Below are 25,720 nucleotides of genomic sequence, written 5' to 3'. Positions count from 1 at the left end.
CGCATGATGGTTATCTAAGGTACCCCGATCTGAGGGTTGGAGCCCAAGCAGTTTGGCCCTGATTTGGGGAAATGTCCCAGAGGGGACACTGTTTAATGGAGCATGGAAGGGTCCCTGGACCAAAGAGCAACGTTCCTTAAGAAGGCGCAAGGACCATGTGGGAGAAGGCAAGGGTGGGATGATTTGAGAGAATAGCATTGAAACATGTATATTACCATATGTGAAATAGATCGCCAGTCCAAGTTTGATGCATGAGACAGGGTGCTCAGCGCCCGGTGCACTGGGATGACCCTGAGGGATGGGATGGGGAGGGAGGTGGGAGGAGGGCTCAGGATGGGGGACCATGGCTGATTCATGTCAATGTATGGCAAAAACCAATACAATATTGTAAAGTAATTAGCCTCCAGTTAAAATTAATATTAATTTTTTTTAAAAAAGAAGGCGCAGGGCCCCCCTGGGGCGCAGGCGGCGGCCCGGGCTCCCCGCACGGGGGCGCTGTCCGCACAGGCAGCGGCTCCCCGGGCGGCGCCAGGTGTCCCGGGCGGGGCGGCAGGTGCGGAGTCCTGCCGCCTGGGGCTGGGGAGCCGGGGTCATAAAAGGCGGCAGGGCGGGATCTCGCCGCTCTGGGGATCCGCCGGTGCCGGCCCTTTCCGCGCGATGGCAGGGCGGCTGTGGGGCTCGCCGGGCGGGACCCCCAAGGGCAACGGCAGCAGTGTGCTGCTCAACGTCTCGCAGCCAGCGCCCGGCGCCGGAGACGGCGCGCGGCCGCGGCCCTCGTGGCTGGCCGCCACCCTCGCCTCCATCCTCATCTTCACCATCGTGGTGGACATCGTGGGCAACCTCCTGGTGGTCCTGTCCGTGTATCGGAACAAGAAGCTGAGGAACGCAGGTAGGGGCTCTCAGGACCCGGCAGGCTGCACAGGCAAGCCCCCATCTTTCCCCGACGGCAACCTCTCCCCTGTTCCGCCACCTTTGCAAGCACGCAGCTGCCTCGGGCTGTCAACTGGCTCTTTCCTAGAAAAGTTAAACTTTTTTTCTTAAATCCTGGGGCCTTGAGTCATATTTTAAAATAGAGACCAAAGTACTTTTTCTTGAACCTGCCCATCTAAGATGTGTTTCCATGAAACAACTAAGAAGCCTTCAATTTCTATGTCAGAGTCAGATTTTCTTTATTTTTGTTGGGAGGGGGGGAACTCACTGTACAATTTTCAGTTTCTGAGCTTAATTAGATTGAGAGAGACCACATAAAGGTTTCAGAAAGTTCCTTTCAAATCAGATCAATGAATAAATCAATTGCTTGGTTTGACATGTAACCGATTTTTCCCAGCGTTGTTCAAATATGAGAAAATATGTAAGCTGGCAAGATGATAGGGAAAGTATTTTTAGTTTTGTTGTCAGGAAGAGTTTTCGGGCTTTAGCATACAAAGAGGAGCCATACACACCTATACCTGCTTGGAAAAGTGACTGTTATTCTCCCCTTGTTAAACAAATTTACATTTTAAACATTGATACTGATGTAATAAAGAGGGTGTTTTCACATACTGTACTACTAGAGCTAACTTTGTGCTTGAGTTAAACTTCATTTTTTTTTTCTCCAAGCAATGAATTGAAATTAGTTTATCCTTGGTGGGAGCCCCAGAATGATGTGTCTGTAGGAGGACACTGGCTATTTGGACCTCTAAATGATGACTAGATGGCTACTTCTGTATTTGGAGGCACACTTTTAGGAGGTGAGGGTGGGGATGGGAAGGAACCCTGTGCTTACAAATTTGTTAAAAGCAGTATTTTTGTTCTAACTGGTAGTCAGTCAACTATTTGATTTTGTTGAGTTCCTTCCGAGAGGGCTCTCTTTTTTCTGTAATGCTTGGCACTGTCCGTAGTTTAAGAATTAATCAGCACCTGGTAATATGAATTGAATTGGAGTTGGCCCATTGAATAGCCTCACTTCACTGACTGGCTGAAACGAGGTTGCCGAAAGGAATTCTGCCTTTGGAAAGAGGCTCCTAGAAGAAAATGTAGACTGTAGCTCCTTGACACTGGTCTTGGCATTGATTTTTTGAATCCAACATCAAAAGTATTGCAAAAGCAAAAATAAGTGGGACTATATCAAACTAAATGTCTTCTATACAGCAAGGGAAGTCATGCAAAATGAAAAGGCGTCCTATGGAATGGGAGAAAATATTTTCAAATTATATATCTGATAAGGGGCTGATACCAAAGTCTATAAAGAACTCATACAGCTCAATAGCAAAAACCCAAACATCTGATTAAAAAATGAGCAGAAGATCTGAATAGACATGTTTCTGAAGACATGCTGGTGGTCAAAAGGTATAAAAGAAGATGCTTACTATAGTTAATCACCAGGGAAATGCAAATTAAAGTCACAATGAGATAGAACCTCACATCTGTCAGAATGGCTATCATCAAAAAGACGAGAGAGAACAAGCGATGGTAAGCATGTGGAGGGAAGGAACCTTTCTACACTGTTGGTGGGAATGTAGACAATGCAGCCACTATGGAAAACAGTATGGAGGTTCCTCAAAAAATTTAAAATAGAGCTACCACAGGATTCAGCAATTCCAATTCTGGGTATTTACCCAAAGAAAGCAAAACACTAACTTTAAAAGATATATGCACCTCTATGTTCATCACAGCGTTGGTTACAGTAGCCAAGATATGGAAGCAAGGTAAGTGTCCATTGACAGCTTAAAGGATAAACAAAATGTTGTGTAAATGCACAATGGAATATTACTCAGCCATACAGTAGAATCCTGGCGTGCTGCAGTCCATGGGATCGTAAAGAGTCGGACACGACTAACTGAACTGAATGGATACAGTAGAATGAAATCTTGCCATTTGTGACAACACAGATAGACCTTAAGGACATTATGCTAAGGGAAATAAGTCAGCCAGAGAAAGACAAATAGCATATTATCTCTCATACATGTAAAGCCACTCCCCCCCCCCCAAAAAAAAACCTCATGATATAGAAAACAGATTGGTCGTTGTGGGTAGATTGCCAGAAATGGGTAGAGAGGTTGAGACAAATGGGTGAAATGTTTTTGTTTTCTTTTTTTTTTTAAGTTAAATGGAATTTTCTTTAAAAAAAAAAAAAAAAGAGGATATGGGGAGACCAGCACTATGAGCCTGGTATGAGACTTCTCTGTCATATCCCAAGAGCAGAGTTGAGAAGCCTGCTTTCTCACCAGGACTGATTTCCTGCCAGTCCCCACTGCACCCTGGATCTCCAGGTTCTGGGCATGCTCGCTCTGATTATGATGGGTTAATCTGCAGTGCAATAGTCTCATTGCGTTAGTGATTGTTTTGACTCCTTGGATTAGGGTTTAATAACAGGACTTTGCTTTCAACCCTAAATTGTCAAGTAGGGTGTAATTCTCAGATCTTTCTCCAAGAGCTCACCTCACTTCGTTGATATCAACAGTTGCAGCACTTGGAAAGTTTGAATCCTACAGAACCTTTCATTTAAAAAAAATATCCACATGCCTGGAACAAGTCTACTTCTTACCTTACGAAAAAGAACTTAGGCAGGGTGCTATCCCGTCACACTGCTTTGTATTTTGTTTGCTGAGCAATTTTTTGATAGAGTTTATAAAACATTGCATTCCTGTAGCTAACTGGGGGACAGACCTGTGGTGAGCTTAAATATTTGAAACTTCTAGATAGCATATTCAAAAGCAGAGACATTACTCTGCCAACAAAGGTTCGTCTAGTCAAGGCTATGGTTTTTCCTGTGGTCATGTATGGATGTGAGAGTTGGACTGTGAAGAAAGCTGAGCGCCGAAGAATTGATGCTTTTGAACTGTGGTGTTGGAGAAGACTCTTGAGAGTCCCTTGGACTGCAAGGAGATCCAACCAGTCCATTCTGAAGGAGATCAGCCCTGGGATTTCTTTGGAAGGAATGATGCTAAAGCTGAAACTCCAGTACTTTGGCCACCTCATGTGAAGAGTTGACTCAGTGGAAAAGATTCTGATGCTGGGAGGGATTGGGGGCAAGAGGAGAAGGGGGTGACAGAGGATGAGATGGCTGGATGGCATCACTGACTCAATGGACGTGAGTCTGAGTGAACTCCGGGAGTTGGTGATGGACAGGGAGGCCTGGCGTGCTGCGATTCATGGGGTCACAAAGAGTCGGACACGACTGAGTGACTGATCTGATCTGATACTTTCATAATTGGGGATCTTTATTCAAAAGGACCACTATTACAATTCAAACTATTTAAGGTTTTCTAGAATGAATGGTGGGCTTTCCAGGTGGCTCAGTGCTAAAGAATCTGCCTGCCAATATAGTATACACAGGAGATACGGGTTTGATCCCTGGGTCAGGAAGATCCCCTGGAGAAGGAAGTGGCAACCACACCAATATTCTTGCCTGTGAAAATCTCATGGACAGAGAAGGGTGGTGGGCTACAGTCCATGGGGTCACAAAAGAGTTGGACGTGATTTAGTGACTAAACAACAACAGAATGGATGGTAATATGAAACAGTGATAGAGAGCACTGATTCAAATATGAGTTTTGGGATCCTTATGAAAAATTACGATTGTACAGTCCGTCAATTTCAGTTAAATTTATTTTATTGGTATTAAGGATGAAAAGATGGATAGGAGAGAATGGAAGAGGTGAGATAAGAAAATAGAAATGCCAAGGCATCTTAAACTTTGAACTAGGACTTTCTTCTGGGAAACTGGTAGAATGGCATGATTGTCTAAGCTCCCCTCCTCCTGTTCATCAGAACCATACCAGACGCAGACATCAACCCCAGCCAGCCACGGGATCTTAGGTGCTGACAGACTGTCTGCTGGGCTCCTGTCCAAAATTTGCTATTAAGAACCAACAGTATCGTATTTGCATCTTCTGAGCAAAGTTCGTAGTGTAATGGAAAGATTTCTGCACTGAAACATTGGCATTCATACTTGCTAACTACCTTGTGATCTAAGAAATCAGTTAAGACATCCAAGCCGCACATTTCACGTTTGTCAAATACAGAAAATATCTAATCTTTTAGCCTCACAGATTGTTGTGGTTACCTAGTGAGATGATGTATTTGGAAAAGGATACTTTGCAAACTTTGCGTGTGGAAATTGATGCATATGTTGAAAAAGATAAGGCAGGTGTAATTGTGTTTTTTTCCCCTAGGTACACCTAACACAGGCGTATTCTGTTTGTTAAAATAAGCTGTAGACTTATGAATTTTTCTACATACATGTTATACTTTAAAACTTTAGGTAAAAAATAAAGCAAGATTTATTTATTTAAAATTTAATTATCTGGCAGTATAACCTCTGTAGAAAATAGGCAATAAGTGGAAGTAAGCAAAAATAATGGACTCTCACCCATGGCTGATTTGTTCTGCATTGGAGTGCCACAAACCTCTGAGGCTAGTATCTGCACCCTCATAAATTATAAGCAGTGAATTAGAAGGAAGATTGACACATATCAGGGAATGGTACACGTGGCAAACAGCATGGGTAGAAACAGACTCATTAAAAGCAGGTCTGGAAAGCTGAACAAGCACAGCCTTTTATGGGAACTTTGTACAGAAACAAATAACTGCCCCGCATTAACCAATCCCGAGAAGAACAGAGCACAATGATGGATTTGTTACCTATGACCCTGAGCCATCAAGGAAAGATCCTGATCACATTCAGGATGTTCTGCTTAAGAAGACAAGGATGCAATAGTTTAGGAAGATACCTGAGGTTTATTATTATTTTTCAGTCTGGTGCATAGTGGGGTAAACTTTCAGTAGAGTTAAAAAAAAACAAAAACGTTCCCAGAGTGACTCCAAGACTGGGTGATCGACACTGGTATTCCACTCCCACCCTTGTTTCTTTCAGGTCGATACTGAACATTATTCCTGTCTATCCGGTGTCACCAGTGGAAGGGCTGCACAAACTCTGGAGAAAACATGGAGCCTCTGCCTTGACTTATGAATTTTAAACTTGGATGCGCCAGGGCTGGTCTTAAGATGCTTTTAGGTCTTAGCAATGCCTACCTAATATTATTTTCAAATTCAGGTATAGCTTAGTAAAATGCATAAAACATAAGTGTACAGTTTGGTGTATTTTAGCATATTTATTTACATAAGTAACCATCACTTTTGGGAAGTGAAATAAGGGTGGTGATAGATGGCAGTATTAGTCACAGCTTGAACTAGAATTTATGCAGAATCCAAGTACTGAAAACCACCAACCTGAAGTTTTTCTATCATCTCCGGGAGTTGGTGATGGACAGGGAGGCCTGGTGTGCTGCGATTCATGGGGTCGCAAAGAGTCAGACACGACTGAGCGACTGAACTGACTGACTGACTGATGAGCAGATCGTTGCCTGTGTTGAACTTGACTCTCTGCTTGTATCCTTTGCTCAGGCCATGAAGGACAATGCTCGCTGCCGTCTCTGTTAGCCTTGACCACGCTCACCTCCTGGTCATCAGTTCTGCAGCCCAGGTCCCAGTGAATGTGTTCATAGCTGCTTGATTGAGCCCTTGACCATTCTCATCACCTGCACTAGCTTTTTTTGCCTCCTTCCCCTCCTTTCTCTGTTTGCCTTCTCTTTTGTTCTTCTCCATTGTCTGTTTTTCGCTCTTTGGTCTCTGATTTTCTTCAACCACATAATTAGATTCAGTCACTTAGTAAAGGTCATACCTGAATCTCTTTTTCCTAATTGGGTCTGTTGGGCATCAGCAAAAAATAGCCCTGAACTTAGAAGTGTGTTCTACAAGCTCACTCCCTGGTGGCTCAGATGGTAAGGAGTCTACCCTCAGTGCAGGAGACCTGGGTTCAGTCCTTGAGTCGGGAAGGTCCCCTGGAGAAGGGCATGGCAACCCACTTGCGTATTCTTGCCTGGAGAATTCAGTGGATCGAGGAGCCTGGTGGACTACAGTCCATGGGGTCGCAAAGAGTCGGACACGGTTGGGCGATTAACACAACATTAGAAGAATATTGTTTATGATATTGATATGATATGTATATGATATTTTGGTTCTTATGCTAGCTAGTCCACAAGAGCATTCAGACCAACAATATGGCTGAAATAATCTTCAGAATTTCTAGGTCACCTGAAACTCATGAGCTTCTGAAAAACAACCTGCCTTGTCTGAATTCCAAGCCTCTTGGGATCCTGTGAGGATGGGAAAGGGTGGTGTGGGTGGGAGTGGGAGGGAGCTTCCCTTATTAATTCAGAAATGTCAAGAGAGGGTTCGGGTTCATGACATGATAATAGAGAATGGATTTAGAGTCAGAGATAGGGTGGAAATAAGTATAAGTATGTGCAGCTGCTCGTAAGTTGAGAGCTCCTGTGTTGGAGACCAGTAAATCAGATCCTATAGGGAGGTGTGGAAGGAGCTTGGGAAGAGAACGGGTCCAGAACCGAGGCTCTGGGCCTTCTTTCCTGAATAGATCTGTGTTAATCCATCATCTCGTTGGACTGTTTGCACTTCAGTAAATTGATGGACAAGATCTCTGAGTCCTTTCTGATTCGGAGTCCTTTGATTTACGTGATTATGAAACTGACTACGAAGTTGGGAATCATAGTGCTATGAAACTGACTAGACTTGTGGTTGCAGTGCTGTGTGTGTAGATGGTGATAACTGGTGTCATAGTTCTTATGAAAGTACGCCTCACTTGTCCTAAACTATCTGGTTCATCTGTCATATATTGGCTGGAGGAAAATATCTTAATGGCATGTTGTTTCTCCACTTTATTTCCCAAGAAATGTTTACAAATCTTAGAAATTTTCCATATCATGTTCTCTCCTTGGAAAAGCATGAAGTGACCGACTACCCAGAATAATTCGAGCCTGTTCTGGTGGGCCTGTTTCTGGTTGCGGAGCAATGGATTACTTCTCTGGGACACAATGAGGTACTCATGAGTTTGGGCAGAGTGAGCCAGGGACACACATGATGAGCTGACCAGCAGAGTATGTGAGCAAGCAATCCTGAATGCCTCTGGGTGGGCCATCAGGGACAGATGGGCTCCTCCAGGCCTGTCGTGACCCTTTCAAACTGTAACCACTCAGGAGGAACAGCCTCAATAGATGGCCAGCCTGGCTATTCGGTTTGCAACAATGCACACCTGAAGAACAGCGGGTTCACATAAGCCAACGCTTCCCTCTCATGGAGGTGTTCAAAGGCGGATGTTAGAAGTGGTTCTAAAATAAAGACTCAAACAGTCTCTCCCGCAGTATCAATTTGGAATGTCCATGTAGAGGTCATAAAAGTGGCTTAGTCACATAGTTTCCTGGTGATTTAAAAACCAGAGTTCTGTAGACTCTTTAAAGCCAAAGAAAAACACAGCAGAATCTAAACTATCTATATATGAACCAAGTGCCCGAATCCAAAAAGGGAAATAAAAACAACTCATTTTCAACACTTCCGAGTCATTTTATCCTTTCAGGAACTTTCTTAAAAAAAAAAAAATTATTTATTTCGCTGTGCCAGGTCTTCGTTGGGGCATGCGGGATCTAGTTTTCCTAAGCAGGGATGGAACCCGGGCCCCCTGCATTGGGAGCATGGAGTCTTAGCCACTGGACCGCCAAGAAGTCCCAGGAACTTTCTTTTTCAATATGCATTCATTCTGCACCTTACATTCTCTTCCCACTGTCAACGATGCTCTTGTGTGGTATGCTGAATATCCATGACATCAGCTATAAGGTAACTAACATAGTAACAAAGGCCTAGATTCTAGGATATACAGTCTTCCTCACTGATCTGTCTGGTGTTTTTAATGGTAAATCTAAACCTTTTGTAATAACACCGAAGCCTCCTTTTTATTGCTCTGGTTCATATGCAATTTTGCAAAAACCGCTGGCCATCTTTGGTCAACATTTCCATTTAACACATAAATATTTTACAGCATCCATATCAAATAACCAACCCCGATTATTAAAGGAGTTCAGCTTTTCAACCCTACCGTTCTATTTTTAAGTTATTTATGAATTTGTGTTTGAAGCGTTTTTCAAGCTTGAGAAAAATTAGAGGAGGAAACTGCTGGAATTGTACTTTGTGTCACACTGTCACAGACAGCAAATTTTGTCCAATTTCTGTGGATAAAGTGGAAAAATAACTTCTTATTTGGAATGTCTACTGCTTTGTACTTACAATATACTTTGTACAGCAATTTACACTTTTCAAAGTACTTTCCCACATTTTGTTTTATTTGTCCCTATAACAGCCTCCTCAGGTGGATAAAGGAAACTAAACCCCAAATTCCTAGATAAATGATCAGTATTTCTTATCTCAGCACACAGCCCAATGTAGTACAGCGGAAGGCGCACAGCAATGAATGTCAGAAGACCCAGGCTGAGTCTTGTATTTGCAATACTCTTATTTGTGGTTTGTTTAGAGCCCAGTTTCTCAATGTCTCTAAACCTCAGCTTCTCCATCTGTCCAGTGGGGTACTTATCTCACAGGGATGCTGGAAGGATAAACTTAGATTCTGCCCACCCATCCACCTATCTACCTATCATTTTGAAGTCATAAAATACTTTATAAGTAAAAGTATTACTATGTTATCCCTGGTGGCTCAGATGGTAAAGAATCTGCCTGCAATGCAGGAGACCTGGGTTCGATCCCTGGGTCGGGAAGATCCCCTGGAGAAGGACGTGGCAACCCACTGCAGCATTCTTGCCTGGAAAATCGTCTGGACAGAGGAGCCTAGTGGGCTACAGTCCGTGGGATCTCAAAGAGTGGGACACAACTGAGCGACTGACATTTTCTTTTCATGTTGTTATTAGTGTGTATTCTGTGAGTAGTTCTTCTTAGGTTGTTTTTATTTATTATTGCTCAGGGTTTTTTTTTTAACCTATTTTTTAAAAGGAATTGGAGGCTATGAATGGCAAGAGATGTAATGTCAGAAACTGAAGATTTAGGATCTAATTCTCCTGCAGCATTATGCAAATTTATGGAAATTCTCTGATGCCTCAGTTTTCCCATTTGTAATGAACATTACCTTTCACAGCAAAGTAGGGCTGAGATTCTGATTATTTCAATATCCACCCTCTGAGAGACTGATTATCTCAATAGCCAAACTGTTCTTTAAGTTAAAATGTATTAGTCCTGGAAGCTACAAAAACTTTCTCAGACAGGTATGTTATTATTGAGAAAGTTATGATCTAACTTTTATGTACAAACTTGTAGAATGGAGAATGATTTCAGGCTAATGAAGTTAATGTTTAATAAAATCCCTAATCTAATGTATTTCTTCTCAGACTGTTGTTTTCTTCCCGTTATTCTCCACGATATTTGAAATTATTGACTCAAGGCAGTATGTTACCTTTAAAGACATTTTATTGATGTTTTCCTTTGCATGCTTAGGCATTGTTTTTTAAAAGTATTTTAATATGGAACTCTAAATTTTCCAGACTTGTCAAATTCCCTGGAAACATTAGGGCAGTGGTTTTAGATTCCTAAATACATGATTGAATTTGGGTCCACATGACTAAATTTGGATCTTGCATTCTTCCCATTATTCAGTCTCATAAGAAAGCAGTAATTTTCAGCATTAAATTAATCATGGATGAGATAGAACTTACTTTTGCCAGCTTTCAGAATCATTTTTCTCTTGGCAATTTAGAAAGTCAACTAAGAATAAAATATAAACCTTCTGGTTTTATTTCTCACTAACATTTGAGGGTTCTGCTTTTTTAAAAAAAAAATACCTGCTTTGAAAAATGTCTGCCTTGGAAGTCATTTTAAATCTCCATTGAGTCTCCAAGCTTGTTTTGCTCATTTTTTATTAACACTTTTGAAAAATAAAAACTAGAACATTTGAACATTTGAGGTGAATAGTAAGATCGTTACAAGGTACCTTGAATTTCCCTATTTTTCCTACATATTTTTTCAGTTGTCTAACAGAAATGCCCTATCTTCTAAAAATAAATACACACACTAAGGATTTTCTAGGCTACCAAAAGAGGCAATTAATGGATTGTTTTTAAAGAAGCATTTTTTGCATGTTGAGGACATTGCATGGTGTCATCAATATTATCTGTTCTCATTCACAAAGTTGATTCTTTAATCAGCAACCTAATCTCAACTTTCAAATAGGTTAGCTGACCTGAAACCAGAGGACTCTGGGTGATAGCTCAAGGAAATTTAGTGAAATTTAATAATGCTGCAAATGAAGGATAAACTTTTGGGCTTTCTGACTGACGTTCTCTAAATTTTTTTTTCTCCTACAGAGCTGTACATTTTTGGCAACCACACTGAAGAAATTAGTCTTAGAGAAATGGACAAAAAGAAAAAAAAAAAAGAATCTACTTGAGTCTGAATACTCTTTAGACTATTTTAGGGTGAATTTGAGTTGTTGAGCTTATGGCTTAAAAAGATGCTTACTTGCTTTGATGTTGAGCACTTTTGGTGCTGATTGAATTGAGTATTTATTTAAATAAGTATTTATTGAATACCTTCTATATGAGACAGAATACAAATCCTTTTTGGTTGTCAAAATGCAAGCCACAATGTTAAGCATATGTAAAACATGGCTCCTATTTCAACAGATTACCTTCTCTCAGATCAGTTCAGTACAGTTGCTCAGTCATGTCCAACTCTTTGCGACCCTGTGGACTGCAGCACACCAGGCTTCCCTGTCTATCATCAACTTCCGGAGTTTGCTCAAACTCATGTCCATTGAGTTGGTAATGCCATCCAACCATCTCATCCTCTGTCATCCCCTTCTCCTCCCACCTTCAATCTTTCCCAGCATCAGGGTCTTTTCCAATGAGCCAGTTCTTCGTATCAGGTGGCCAAAGTATTGGAGCTTCAGCTTCAGCATCAGTCCTTCCAATGTATATTCAGGACTGATTTCCTTTAGGATGGACTGGTGGGATATCCTTGCAGTCCAAGGGACTCTCAAGAGTCTTCTCCATCACCACAGTTCAAAAGCATCAATTCTTTGGTGCTCAGATTTCTTTATGGTCCAATTCTCACATCCATACATGACTACTGGAAAAACCATAGCTTTGGCTAGATGGACCTTTGCTGGCAAAGTAATGTCTCTGCTTTTTAATATGCTGACTAGGTTGGTCATAGCTTTTCTTCCAAGGAGAAAGTGTCTTTTAATTTCATGGCTGCAGTCAAGGTACTTTTAAAATTTTGTTCTTTTATTTTCAAATAAAAATAAAACATGGAGTATAAAGGTGTAAGACTCAGAACATGTTATATAACAGGAAAACTTTTCAAGTTGATTGGTAGGTGATAGCTGGAGCTTAAAGGAGTCATGAGCATTTTTAAAAGTGTTACCTCAGGATGAAAGAATAGAGGGTAATAAACAGAGAAATGTGAACTTTCCTTTAAGGGCAAGTCAATGAGAGAACATCAATAGAGTCAATAGTAAGAGTAGAGACAAGAATAGAGACAAAAGCAGAGCTTTGAGGAGAATATATTGGCCCCATATCTTGTGAAGAAATTAATATAGCCTGAAGAAATACCTATTGGGGAAGGTTCGAGGACCAGCCTGATAACTTAAATTCATAAAAATTTTCTCATGTATCTATTAAATGGCAGATAATAAATGTTTATAATCAATGGTTTGTATTTTCTCTTATGTTATTTTCTGAAACACTTGCTGCTGCTGCTGCTGCTGCTAATTCGCTTCAGTCATGTCCGACTCTGTGCGACCCCAGAGATGGCAGCCCACCAGACTCCCCCGTCCCTGGGATTCTCCAGGCAAGAACACTGGAGTGGGTTGCCATTTCCTTCTCCAATGCAGGAAAGTGAAAAGTGAAAGTGAAGTCGCTCGGTCATGTCCGACTCTCAGCGACCCCATGGACTGCAGCCTACTAGGCTCCTCCATCCATGGGATTTTCCAGGCAAGAGTACTGGAGTGGGGTGCCATTGCCTTCTCCTCTGAAACACTTAGGAATACAAAACTCTCTTGTGATCTAGAAAGGGATAATGTACTTTTATCTTCCATACATTCAATTTCTTTTTTTTTTCTTTACTTAAATACTTGTTGGGTGTCTCCTAGGTGCCAAGTCTGGGATAATATCAGAGCTTGGGACATAGTTCTTTGGCAAAACAAACACTATTCCAGTTAATTTTAAGATTTGGTTTACATTTTAATGTATGCTTTTACGAGTTTTATTTGCTAGTTTTTTTTTTTTTAAGTTTTAATTTCATTTGTGCCCTTTTTACTTACTTATTCTACTAGCTGACATTAATTATTTCCTCTATTTAGAGTTTGAAGTACTTTCAGTTATTCTCATTCTTTTACCAAATAAGCTTTTTAAAAAGATTGCTACATGTAATATATATATGTTTATATATATCATGCATATACTATATAGATGTATGCCTTTTAAATACATCAAAAAAAGAACAAAATTTTGAAGTTTTAAAACTTAGTTTTATGAGAATCTTATAGTTCTGTATTGTTAGCATTTTTTATTTCTCCTCATTTAATTTTAGCATATAAAAAGGGCAATAATATGATTGTACCGTTTCTAATATTCACTTATTGGCCACCTGTGTGGCATGTGAAATCTTAGTTCCCTGACCCGGGATCAAACCTGTGCCCCTTGTGTTGGAAGCACGGACTCTTAACCACTGGACCACCAGGGAAGTCCCACCAGTTTTAATACTGACAGGAATTTTTTTTTTAACTTAGCAATTTAGAGTTCTTCTCTAATTAACTGGAGATATTATTGAAGTGAAGTAAAGTGAAGTAGCTCAGTCGTGTCCGACTCTTTGCAACCCCATGGACTGTAGCCTACCAGGCTCCTCCGTCCATGGAATTTTCCAGGCAAGAGTACTGGAGTGGGTTGCTATTTCCTTCTCCAGGGGATCTTCCTGACCCAGGGATCGAACCCAGGTTTCCCACATTGTAGGCAGATGCTTTACCATCTAATTTGTCTACTGAAGCTGGCATTTCCCTGAGACCTTCTACCCCCAATGACTCAGTGGGGAAAGAATCTTCCTGCTATGCAGAAGACACAGGAGACATGGGCTCGATCCCTGGGTCAGGAAGATCCCCCGGAGAAGGAAATGGCAACCCCCTCCAGTATTCTGGCCTGGAAAATCCCATAGACAGAGGAGCCTGATGGGCTACAGTCCATGGGGTTGCAAAGAGTCAGACACGACTGGACTAACACACACACATCCCAAGTAGAGTTAACAGAGTTTTTTGATTACCTTTTTAAAAATGTGGTTCAAGTATTCCATTTCTGTCTTTAAAGTTTCATCCTTCATTCTGTGATATAAAAAATAGTGCAGACGTGAGTAATTTGTAGTCAGTGTAAAGATGAAAGACTGGATCAATACAGCTATAATATGGGTATTTACATATTACAGGTGTCTCCCTGAACCGTCCTTCTAAGAACAGAATGACCAGATCTAGAAAATCAGCAGAATCCTTAAGCAAGATTTCACACCTTTAAAAACTCAAAATTGAGCTTGGGCAAGAGGGTCAGGTGTATTACCTTTTTTTTCTCAAGTTTTTTTTTTTTAATTGAAACATAGGTGATTTGCAGTGGTACGTTTCTGTACTATATTACTTTATGTTGAGCTCCTTATGGTGTTCTTAGTCTCTTTTATTGTAGAGAGGCTGTATTTATCAAACAGTTAAGAGCAGCTAGTCGTCATCTGTGTTCAGTGTCAGGGAGTCATGGCCAAATTAAGGAGCAGAATGGGGAGGTGCAGTGTGACAGAGAAAGAGACTGAAGACCCACGAAGGAAGTAGGACGGAGGTGGCCAGAGAGCCAAGCCGTCCTCACACGCAGTCGTGTGTTATAGGAACAGCGTCTTCTACTATTCAGGCAAGGTAGTCTAAGGACAGGTCTCCTAGGATCAGGGTGTTAGGTTTCAGAGACTTTAAGGAGGATGAAGGCTGAGAGAAGGGGTCAGGAAGAATGTCATTGATGACTGAAGAGAGGTTTGAGCAACGTGGTGTGAGTAGCGCCCAGGTATTCTAGAAAGTGAATTCAAAATTGGTGGAAAGGAAATAGAGGGACAGCCTTGCTTGAAAAATTGGGGGGGAGAGGAAGAGGATGATAGCTGCAGGGACAGGAGGGTAAGAGTAGGTTTGTTTGGGGACTTCCCTGGTGGTCCAGTGGTTAAGAACCCACCTACCAATGCCGGAGAGAGACACGGGTTCTATCCCTGATTAAGGAAGATTCCACATGCTGCAGAACAACTAAGCCAGTGCTCCACAACCAGAGAAAAGCAAGCACACCATAGCAAAGACCCAATGCAGCCAAAGAGAAAGTTTTAAAAAAGAAAAGCAGGCTTATTTGCCTGGAGTAGGCCCTTTGCAAGGTGACAGGGATCCAGGCAAGAGCCAGGGCGGATGAGACGCTTCCTCCAGCCCTGGTGTGCGTCTGCTCTGGGGAGCCACCTTTTATGAAGCTGAACGCTGTTTGCACCACAGCCAAGGAGAAGTAAGGAATGCATTGTTTATCCAAAGCCAAGCACGTTCCGTGTGTTCTCTTGCATCTTTACCTCGGCTGTTAGTATCGTGACTTATTACATATGAAGAGACTGAGGCTCTGATTTAGCTGAGGTCATCTAGTAAGCAACATAGTCAGGATTCAAACTCAGGTGTGGCTTGTTTCGGAGCATCTGGTCTACTCTCCCTCTGATAATCTAAAAAGACACGTTTCTGAGATACAGTCCTTTGAAGTTTAAGAATATAAGATGGCCGGAGTGCTTTGATGTGCAAAATAAGCCCTTCTGCATTCCCTGTACTGCACCCCATCACCTTCAACATCTCAACTTTCCCCTGTCCTACCCTTAACGTTTAATATGCACATGGAATTTTTTATATCATCCAGGTTTATAAACAGAGTCTTCATTAAACCAGATTTCTCAGAGCTGGGTCTATGGATTTCCTGCGTAAAACAAATGAAAAATGTTTCCAAGAGTAGCTGAAGCTCATCCCCCTCCCCCATTTTAATTGATCTTTACCAGTTTAATGTTAAAGTCTAGGCACAGCAGGTTTTTTTGCGGGGGGGTTGAAAAAAATCTGTATGAGCAATGAATTCAGTGAGTCTCTAATCATGCTCCGCACATGGGTGAAGTCCAGGCTGAAAATGAAGGAAGGAATGAATATCAGTCTGTTGAGAAACCCAAATTCGGGCAGATAAGAGCACTCAATTTCTGCTCTGGACAGGTGTTGTTTAGAGACTAGGGATGTATTAGTTCATCCAGGAAACTGTTCTTGGTACCTGTTATGTGCCAGGCACCTTGCTGTCAGGGAGGATTGAAAGATTCCTTCTCACTGTCCTAAATCTCAAATACAGTCTTAGAGGAAGACAGACCTCCACGCACAGGTGGAGGTGAGATGTAGGAAGCATGTCCACCCCTAGCGAGGATGCAAGAATTGAAGAGTGATGCCAAGAGGCATTCAGAGTCTATAACTTGTACCCAAAGAGGTTGGTTGTTTGGTTTGTAAGATGGCATAGAACTAGCTCCTCTTTTACCACCGAGAAGCTGATGACTTCTTTCAAAAACCACCCAGACTCATCATAGAGCTGAAGGTCTGTCTTATTTTGCCTAAAAGCTGAAGTTGAGAACAAGATCAGAGGTTTGGTGCTCATGGTTTGTAGAAAGTGTGCACTCAGGAGGGAGCAGAAGTTAGTGAGGGAAGGAGACCAGGCAGGGAACGAGTCAAGCAAGGGTGAGATCACTGGTGAAGCCTAGACTTGGCCTGACCATGAGGCGAGGGCCTCTAGGAGTAAATCCAACCATGCATTTGTCGCCACTCGAGGCAGGAGGGCTGGCCTTTGTGCTCCAGGGTCAGCTGGTCATTCATTGTTCCACTAAGGGCATTTCTCTGGAGAAGGGCGCAGCTGCAATAAATGGAAGCACCCAGCACTCATCAGAGTTTCAGGGATAAATGTGTTTCATTTATATACATTGAAGATGCTATATTTATCGTGAAGAGTTGGCTCACATGACTGTGGAGGCTGAGGCATCCCGCAGTCTACCATCTGAAGCTGGAGTCTCAGAAGAGCCAGGGTAGAGTTCTAGTCTGAGCCTGAAGACCTTCGAGTCAGGAGTGTCTAAGGCAGAAGTCCCAGTCCAATGGCATAAGACCGAGGTTCCCGCTCAGTAGATAGCCAGCAAGGCTGAGTTCTCCTTTCCTCCAAATTTTTGTTTCTTTAGGCCCTCAATGAATTGGATGATGCTCATCCACATTGGGGAGGGCCTCTGCTTTACTCAGTCTACTGATTCCAATGTACTTTTTTTGGAAACACCCTTAGAGACACACCCAGAAATGTTAAACCACATATATCAAGGTAGTGTCAAGTTGACACATAAAATTAACCATCCCAAGCCTGAAGTTCACAGACAAAGCGGTTGAGAAGAAACAATGGATGTCAAGAGGGAGAGTGAGATCAGACTTGAACCTTGGAGGAAGGACTGGAACCCAGTAAGCCATTAACAGAGATTATTTTAAATTTCAGAGTGCATCTCTATGCTGGTTGTATAGACTCCTAGATGTCTGTAAAAGCAGATCTATCTGGAGTTACCCAGAGCTAAGATGGAAGAGATGACCTTACAAGGTGTCTAATTGTGATTACTCTTATCTGGTAGAATTCTTAAATGAAAAATAGGAACTATCTTTCCTCCTCCTCCCTGTCACGCCACACAACACACACACACACACACACACACACACACACACACACACACACACACACACACACGGCAGCTGTGGCAAAGCCTCTAGCTGAGTTCCCCAACAACAACATCTGCATAGAATCTAAGGCTTCATTTTTCTCTTCTCCTCTTGTAAAATAGGATCATTTCAAAGAAAAGTAAATGAATCATCTGATTATGGTAATTATTTGAACAGAAAAGAAGCATAATCACTATAAAATAAATGGAGCAGAGGATTAAAGCCATGAAAGAAATTTGTGACATCACTTATTATCTTATTTTAAAACTTAAAAATCCATATCAAGCCCATTTGTCATCATAACGTTCTGGGTAAAAATGTACTGTTTTGATGACAATTTTCATTTGTAGCTGAATTTCATATATTCTACTCGTTTTTAAGGTATTAAACATGCTGAGTCAAAAAATTTATTGAAATATGCCCACGTTAGAATTTAAACATTTCATTGGTAATTGAAATTGAACTGTGGGAAAAATAAATTTTCTTTTATTGCTTCAATTTGGCTTAGTATAACCAATTTTCAAAGAAAATTGTTTTCATGACAATCTATCTGAAATTCCTACTTACATGCAAAACCTTGCCTTTTTTAGTCACTGCAGCTTTTTTACTTCACTTCTTTGCAGCATTTTTCAGGACGGAATAAAATTTTTCAGACAGAAAACTCAGAGAGGTTATTTTATTTCAGATGTTGAGAGAAGACAATTTAATTTACTTTCTTGAACATTAGAGCAGAAGTCTCAGCTGGGTACTATTCAGGATACAAATATCAGGTAGACAATCTCAGGGGATGACAGTGTGGACACAGAAGAAAGCCAAGTTTACAAGTAAATGTAGTCAAAGCAGAATACCCCCCAGTCTGCCTGAAACGTTCTTCCCACTCTGTCCAGCCCCCTCCCTTCCTGTCTCGTCTTCTGTACATACTCATGTTGTACTTCTTCCTTCTCTTTTAAATTGTGTTTGTTTTTCTAAGATTGAGGGTCGGAGGAATCCTGCCCATTCATTCCCATTTCCCCAGAACCTGTGCACTTAATACATTTTTACTGAGTGGAATTTATTACAACAGTTCCTAAATTGAAAGTTGTAAAAATAAAGTGATTTAGGAACCTTCAAAAGAGAAAGCTCTTCTGTGGTGAGGCAAACAAGTGAAGGTTCTAAGCATTTCTTTTAACGCAGACTGGGAGGGCTGGGGAGCAATGAAAAGTTAGATGAGGAGCTGCTCAGGGCGGAAGAAGAGTATGAAACAAAGGAAAACAAACCACAAAAGTAAATACAGTAAGTCCCCTGCATGTGAGCCTTCAAGCAGCAAAATTTCAAAGATGTCAGCGTGCATTCACATGTCCAGCCACCTAAGTTAGTTCTGTTTGAGGAGGCACTGATAGCTTTTGAGGCACAGGAGCTGAACATAGAATGATACACAAGGGTTGTAACAGCCTTTCTTCACAATGCAATTCAGTGCTACTGTTATCTATGAGAACAAAAAGAGCTACTATCCAGACAACACAGGATCAGATTTTTCAAGAGGGGAGATAGAATTGAATCCAGCAAGGAACCAGAACCTGTACCATCCACACGAGGCATGAGTGAAATTGCAGCTTGCCCTCCATCACCTACTGCTGACAATCGGCTCTACCATCTCCCACCTCCTCTCCCCGCTCCTGTCAGTAATTCCTTTTGCCTGTTCACTTGATGACAGCCCCTGTGTGCCAGCTGTTGTACTGTACTACTGTATTTCAAAGTACTGTAAAATTCAGTTCAGTTCAGTTGCTCAGTCGTGTCCAACTCTTTGTGACCCTATGAACTGCAGCACACCAGGCCTCCCTGTGCATCACCAACTCCCGGAGTTCACCCAAACTCATGTCCACTGAGTCGGTGATGCCATCCAACCATCTCATCCTCCATCGTCCCCTTCTCCTTCTGCCCTCAATCTCTCCCAGCATCAGGATCTTTTCAAATGAGTCAGCTCTTTGCATCAGGAGGCCAAAGTATTGGAGTTTCAGCTTCAACATCAGTCCTTCCAATGAACATCCAGGACTGATCTCCTTTAGGATGGACTGGTTAGACCTCCTTGCAGTCCAAGGGACAAGAATCTTCTCCAACACCACAGTTCAAAAGCATCAATTCTTCGGCACTCAGCTTTCTTTATAGTCCAACTCTCACATCCATACATGACCACTGGAAAAACCATGGACCTCTAGATGGACCTTTGTTGACAAAGTAATGTCTCTGCTTTTTAATATGCTGTCCAGGTTGGTTCCTTCCAAGGAGTAAGCGTCTTTTAATTTCATGGCTGCAATCACCATCTGCAGTGATTTTGGAGTCCCCCAAAATAAAGTCAGTCACTGTTTCCACTGTTTCCCCATTTATTTGCCATGAAGTGACAGGACCGGATGCTATGATCTTCGTTTTCTGAATGTTGAGCTTTAAGCCAACTTTTTCACTCTCTTTTTCACTTTCATCACAAGGCTCTCTAGTTCTTCTTCACTTTCTGCCATAAGGGTGGTGTCATCTGCATATCTGAGGTTATTGATATTTCTCCCAGCAATCTTGATTCCAGCTTGTGCTTCTTCCAGCCCAGCATTTCTCATAATGTACTCTGCATATAAGTTAAATAAGCAGAGTGACAATATACAGCCTTGACGTACTCCTTTTCCTATTTGGAACCAGTCTGTTGTTCCATGTCCAGTTCTAACTGTTGCTTCCTGATCTGCATATAGGTTTCTCAAGAGGCAGGTCAGGTGGTCTGGTATTCCCATCTCTTTCAGACTTTTCCACAGTTTATTGTGATCCACACAGTCAAAGGCTTTGGCATAGTCAATAAAGCAGAAATAGATGTTTTTCTGGAACTCTCTTGCTTTTTTGATGATCCAGCAGATGTTGGCAACTTGATCTCTGGTTCCTCTGCCTTTTCTAAAACCAGCTTGAACATTTGGAAGTTCACGGTTCACGTATTGCTGAAGCCTGGCTTGGAGAATTTTGAGCATTACTTTACTAGTGTGTGAGATGAGTACAATTGTGTGGTAGTTTGAGCATTCTTTGGCATTGCCTTTCTTTGGGATTGGAATGAAAATTGACCTTCTCCAGCCCTGTGGCCACTGCTGAGTTTTCCAAATTTGCTGGCATATTGCGTGCAGCATTTTAACAGCATCATCTTCCAGGATTTGAAATAGCTCCACTGGAATTCCATCACCTCCACTAGCTTTGTTCGTAGTGATGCTTTCTAAGGAGCACTTGACTTCACATTCCAGGATGTCTGGCTCTAGGTGAGTGATTACACCATTGTGATTATCTGGGTCATGAAGATCTTTTTTGTACAGTTCTTCTGTGTATTTTGCCACGTCTTCTTAATATCTGTAAGATTAAAAATGTTTAATTTTTTTGTGTGTTTGTTTTTTATGTATTTTGGCTTCCCTGGTGGCTCAGATGGTAAAGAATCTGCCTGTAAAGCAGGAGACTTGGGTTCAATCCCTGGGTTGGAAAGATCTCCTGGAGAAGGGAATGGTAACCCACTCCACTGTTCACCCCTAGAGAACCCCATGGACAGAGCTACAGTCCATGGGGTCACAAAGAGTCGTGCATGACTGAGTGATTAGCACATTTATGTATTATGTATGTGAAAAGTATTATAAACCTATTACAGCACAGTACTCTCTAGCCGATTCTACTAGTTGGGTGCCTAGGCTAAGTATGTTGGACATGCAAACAAATTGGACTTAAGAATACGCTCTCGGGACAGAGCTTGTCCATGTATAGGGGACTTAACTTTAACATCCTTGTAAAAGAGCTTGTAAAATTTGACTAGAGTATACTTAACTTTAAAATATGTTGAATTATTGTGTTCATATAAAATTGTTACTTACCCTGATTATCTAGAGTTTAATTTTTCTACCTTAAGTTGTTTATAAAATCTAAAAGCATTTCTCCCTTTTCCTTTGGATTGAAGTGAGAGAATTGTAGAGCATTTATTGATCACCTATCATGTGACAGACACTGCTCAGTACTTGACAGAGATGGCCTCATTTAGTCCTCATCATACTCTGCAAAGACAATGCCATCATTAGCTCCACTTACAGAAGAGGAAATTGAAGTTTGATGTGATAATGTAACTTGCCCCAGTTAGACAGCTAGTAAGGGGCGAAGCCAATATTCTAACCCAGCCGCTGATAATGGGATGCCTTTTTTAATAACTATGCTATGGATGAGGGCCCTCTGTTTTCCAGGAACAGGAATTTGAGAACCTTTGATGAGTTAGAGATAAAAGGCCTGGAACTTAGGGAAGTCCTGCCTGGCTTGAGGTTAAAAAAAAAAAAAAAGCGATATGAGGTTTCTCAGATAATGTAGACGATTCCAGAATAAAAGATGTGATGTGAGTATCCTCAAGATATATATTTTTTAAAGCACAAGAGAAACCAAGGAGTTAAAAAGAGAACAGTTTTGACCATGAAACATGCCTTGTTTGGGGAATCCAGGAGCTTGGGAACAGTGGAGTTGATCTGATAAGGACAATGAAGAGTTCAGTTCCCAGGGAGATGGCTTCCACTTCTTTTAGAATGCGGCAGAAGCTGTGACATCATGTCACCCAAGTGGCAGACCCAGCTCTTTTTCAAAAACTGTGAAAGAAAACCCATGCGACCCACGTGAAACTGGCCCTAACCACAAAGGAAATGGTAGCCCACTCCAGTACTCTTGACTGGAAAATCCCATTGACAGAGGAGCTGATGGGGTTACAGCCCATGGGGTTGCAGAGAGTTGGACACGACTGAGTGACCGACACTTTTCACTGTCTTTCAGTAACTGTGATATCGGGTCATCCGAGCAGCCGACACAGCTCTTTCTTGAATACCTGTGAAAGAAAACCCATGCAACCCGTGTGAAACTGGCCCTAACCCATGTTTTCTAAACCTTTCTCTTTTAGGGAATGTGTTTGTGGTGAGCCTGGCAGTTGCAGACCTGCTGGTGGCCGTGTATCCATACCCCTTGGCGCTGGCGTCTATAGTTAACGATGGGTGGAGCCTGAGCTCCCTGCATTGCCAACTTAGTGGCTTCCTGATGGGCTTGAGCGTCATTGGGTCCGTTTTCAATATCACAGGAATTGCCATCAACCGCTATTGCTGCATCTGCCACAGCCTCAGATACGACAAGCTGTATAGCAGCACGAATTCCCTCTGCTACGTGTTCCTGATATGGATGCTGACGCTCGTGGCGATCGTGCCCAACCTGTGTGTGGGGACCCTGCAGTACGACCCGAGGATCTATTCCTGTACCTTCACGCAGTCCGTCAGCTCAGCCTACACGATCGCCGTGGTGGTGTTCCATTTCATCGTTCCGATGCTCGTAGTCATCTTCTGTTACCTGAGAATCTGGGCCCTAGTTCTTCAGGTCAGATGGAGGGTGAAACCTGACGACAAACCAAAACTGAAGCCCCAGGACTTCAGGAATTTTGTCACCATGTTTGTGGTTTTTGTCCTCTTTGCCATTTGCTGGGCTCCTCTGAACTTCATTGGTCTTGTTGTGGCCTCGGACCCGGCCAGCATGGCACCCAGGATCCCCGAGTGGCTGTTTGTGGCCAGTTACTATATGGCATATTTCAACAGCTGCCTCAATGCGATCATATATGGACTACTGAACCAAAATTTCAGGCAGGAATACAGAAAAATTATAGTCTCATTGTGTACCACCAAGATGTTCTTTGTGGATAGCTCCAATCATGTAGCAGATAGAATTAAACGCAAACCCTCTCCGTTAATAGCCAACCGTAACCAAATAAAGGTGGACTCCGTTTAAAAATGCGGAGCATGAATGGCAAGATCTGAACACTGCTCCAAGCCTTACTCATTTTCATTCCCTCTTGGTAGATGCCTAGAAAAACAATGTGGAGGAGAAAGCTTACAGTCTTCAGAGTGTGTCTCTATATGTCTGAGCTAATGTGCTGTCAGCATTTTGAACAAGTCTCTGGTTCTACTTACCAAGAGAAACAGAACATTCAGTGAGTTATATGTTCATTGAAGAGTATAGTTCAGGGAACAGAGTGGGAGTTAATTTTAAGAAAAATGCTGAATGTATTCAAGTGGAAAAAGTGTGCAAACTTTTCTTTTATTGCCAAGTGCCACCAAGGTTCAGTTCAGTTCAGTTGCTCAGTTGTGTCCGACTCTTTGTGACCCCATGAATCGCAGCACGCCAGGCCTCCCTGTCCATCACCAACTCCTGGAGTTTACTCAAACTCATGTCCATCGAGTTGGTGATGCCATCTCCCCATCTCATCCTCTGTCGTCCCCTTCTCCTCTTGCCCCCAATCCCTCCCAGCATCAGAGTCTTTTCCAATGAGTCAACTCTTCACATGAGGTGGCCAAAGTACTGGAGTTTCAGCTTTAGCATCATTCCTTCCAAAGAAATCCCAGGGCTGATCTCCTTCAGAATGGACTGGTTGGATCTCCTTGCAGTCCAAGGGACTCTCAAGAGTCTTCTCCAACACCACAGTTCAAAAGCATCAATTCTTTGGTGCTCAGCCTTCTTCACAGTCCAACTGTCACATCCATACATGACCACAGGAAAAACCATAGCCTTGACTAGACGGACCTTTGCTGGCAGAGTAATGTCTCTGCTTTTGAATATGCTATCCAGGTTGGTCATAACTTTCCTTCCAAGGAGTAAGTGTCTTTTAATTTCATGGCTGCAATCACCATCTGCAGTGATTTTGGAGCCCAAAAAAATAAAGTCTGACACTGTTTCCACTGTTTCCCCATCTATTTCCCATGAAGTGATGGGACCAGATGCCATGATCTTAGTTTTCTGAATGTTGAACTTTAAGCCAACTTTTTCACTCTCTTCTTTCACTTTCATCAAGAGGTTTTTTAGTTCCTCTTCACTTTCTGCCATAAGGGTGGTGTCGTCTGCGTATCTGAGGTTATTGATGTTCCTCCCGGCAATCTTGATTCCAGCTTGTGCTTCTTCCAGCCCATCGTTTCTCATGATGTACTCTGCATATAAGTTAAATAAGCAGGGTGACAATATACAGCCTTAACACACTCCTTTTCCTATTTGGAACCAGTCTGTTGTTCCATGTCCAATTCTAACTGTTGCTTCCTGATCTGCATATAGGTTTCACAAGAGGCAGGTCAGGTCGTCTGGTATTCCCAAGGTAGTAATTGCTTTTTTCTCCTCCACTTTTTGAATATTTCTAGTAGAAAAACAAGCAATGTGTTTTACTTAAAAATGAGTACATGGAACAAAAAAGGGAAAGTGAGATGAGTAAAGGCTGAAAATAAATCAGTGAATAACTCCACAACCACTGCCATCACCAAGTCTTCACTTGGCTGGGTTAGCATTGGGGAGCTGCAGTCGTGATAATCACAGTGATCCTCTCTATTAAAAGCTGTGCATTCAACTAGATAAAGAACAAACTATGTGACAGAATTCTTTTCAAATGTCAATAACCGTAGTATTTTAAAGCAGTAGCTACATAGAAAACTGTGTTCAACTTTGTTAGACATTTGGTTTATTATTATCTTGTCACTGAATATCATTATCATTCATGTCACTGACCAGCTGTTTTGAATTTTTCTCTCTTAATTTATTGAGTCATGTAATCAGGTAAAAGGTCCACAAAGGTCTGTCTAGTCAAAGCTATGGTTTTTCTGGTAGTCATGTATGGATATGAGAGTTGGACTGTAAAGACAGCTGAGCACTGAAGAACTGATGCTTTTGAACTGTGGTGTTGGAGAAGACTTTTTTTTTTTTTTTTTCAATTTAAATTGACTCTTGAGAGTTCCTTGGACTGCAAGGAGATCCAACCAGTCCATCCTAAAGGAAATCAGTCCTAAATATTCACTGGAAGGACTGATGCTGAAGCTGAAGTCCCAATACTTTGGTCACCTGATGCGAAAGGCTGACTCACTGGAAAAGACCCTGATGCTGGGAAAGATGAAGGCAGGAGGAGAAGGGAACAACAGAGGATGAGATTGTTGGATGGCATCACCGAGTCAGTGGACATGAGTTTGAGCAAGCTCTGGGAGTTGGTGATGGACAGGGAGGCCTGGCATGCTGCAGTCTATGGGGTCACAAAGAGTTGGACACAACTGAGTAACTGAA

At 42.0% G+C, this 25,720-nt stretch overlaps 1 protein-coding gene across 1 annotated transcript; it reads left to right on the top strand.

Annotated features, from left to right (window-relative positions):
- The first annotated feature begins 500 nt into the window (after positions 1 to 500).
- MTNR1A (melatonin receptor 1A) lies at positions 501 to 24,327 on the top strand. Its single transcript, XM_002698656.6, has 2 exons — positions 501 to 889; positions 22,548 to 24,327. Exons 1-2 carry the CDS (start codon positions 658 to 660, stop codon positions 23,414 to 23,416), a joined length of 1,101 nt encoding a protein of 366 aa, XP_002698702.1. The 5' UTR covers positions 501 to 657; the 3' UTR covers positions 23,417 to 24,327.
- Positions 24,328 to 25,720: the final 1,393 nt, after the last annotated feature.

Source organism: Bos taurus, chromosome 27, assembly GCF_002263795.3.
Source record: "Bos taurus isolate L1 Dominette 01449 registration number 42190680 breed Hereford chromosome 27, ARS-UCD2.0, whole genome shotgun sequence".
In the NCBI taxonomy this organism is placed as follows: Eukaryota; Metazoa; Chordata; class Mammalia; order Artiodactyla; family Bovidae; genus Bos; species Bos taurus.
The sequence above is the reverse complement of the archived record's forward strand: the minus strand, read 5'-3'. Positions and strand labels throughout refer to the sequence as shown.

What these genes read in the sequence shown, in the direction of transcription:
- MTNR1A (XM_002698656.6), top strand. Translation starts at nt 658, where the DNA reads ATGGCAGGGCGGCTGTGGGGCTCGCCGGGCGGGACCCCCAAGGGCAAC. An exon ending in CAAGAAGCTGAGGAACGCAG is followed by an intron (nt 890 to 22,547) that starts GTAGGGGCTCTC and finishes TTTCTCTTTTAG; the next exon opens with GGAATGTGTTTGTGGTGAGC.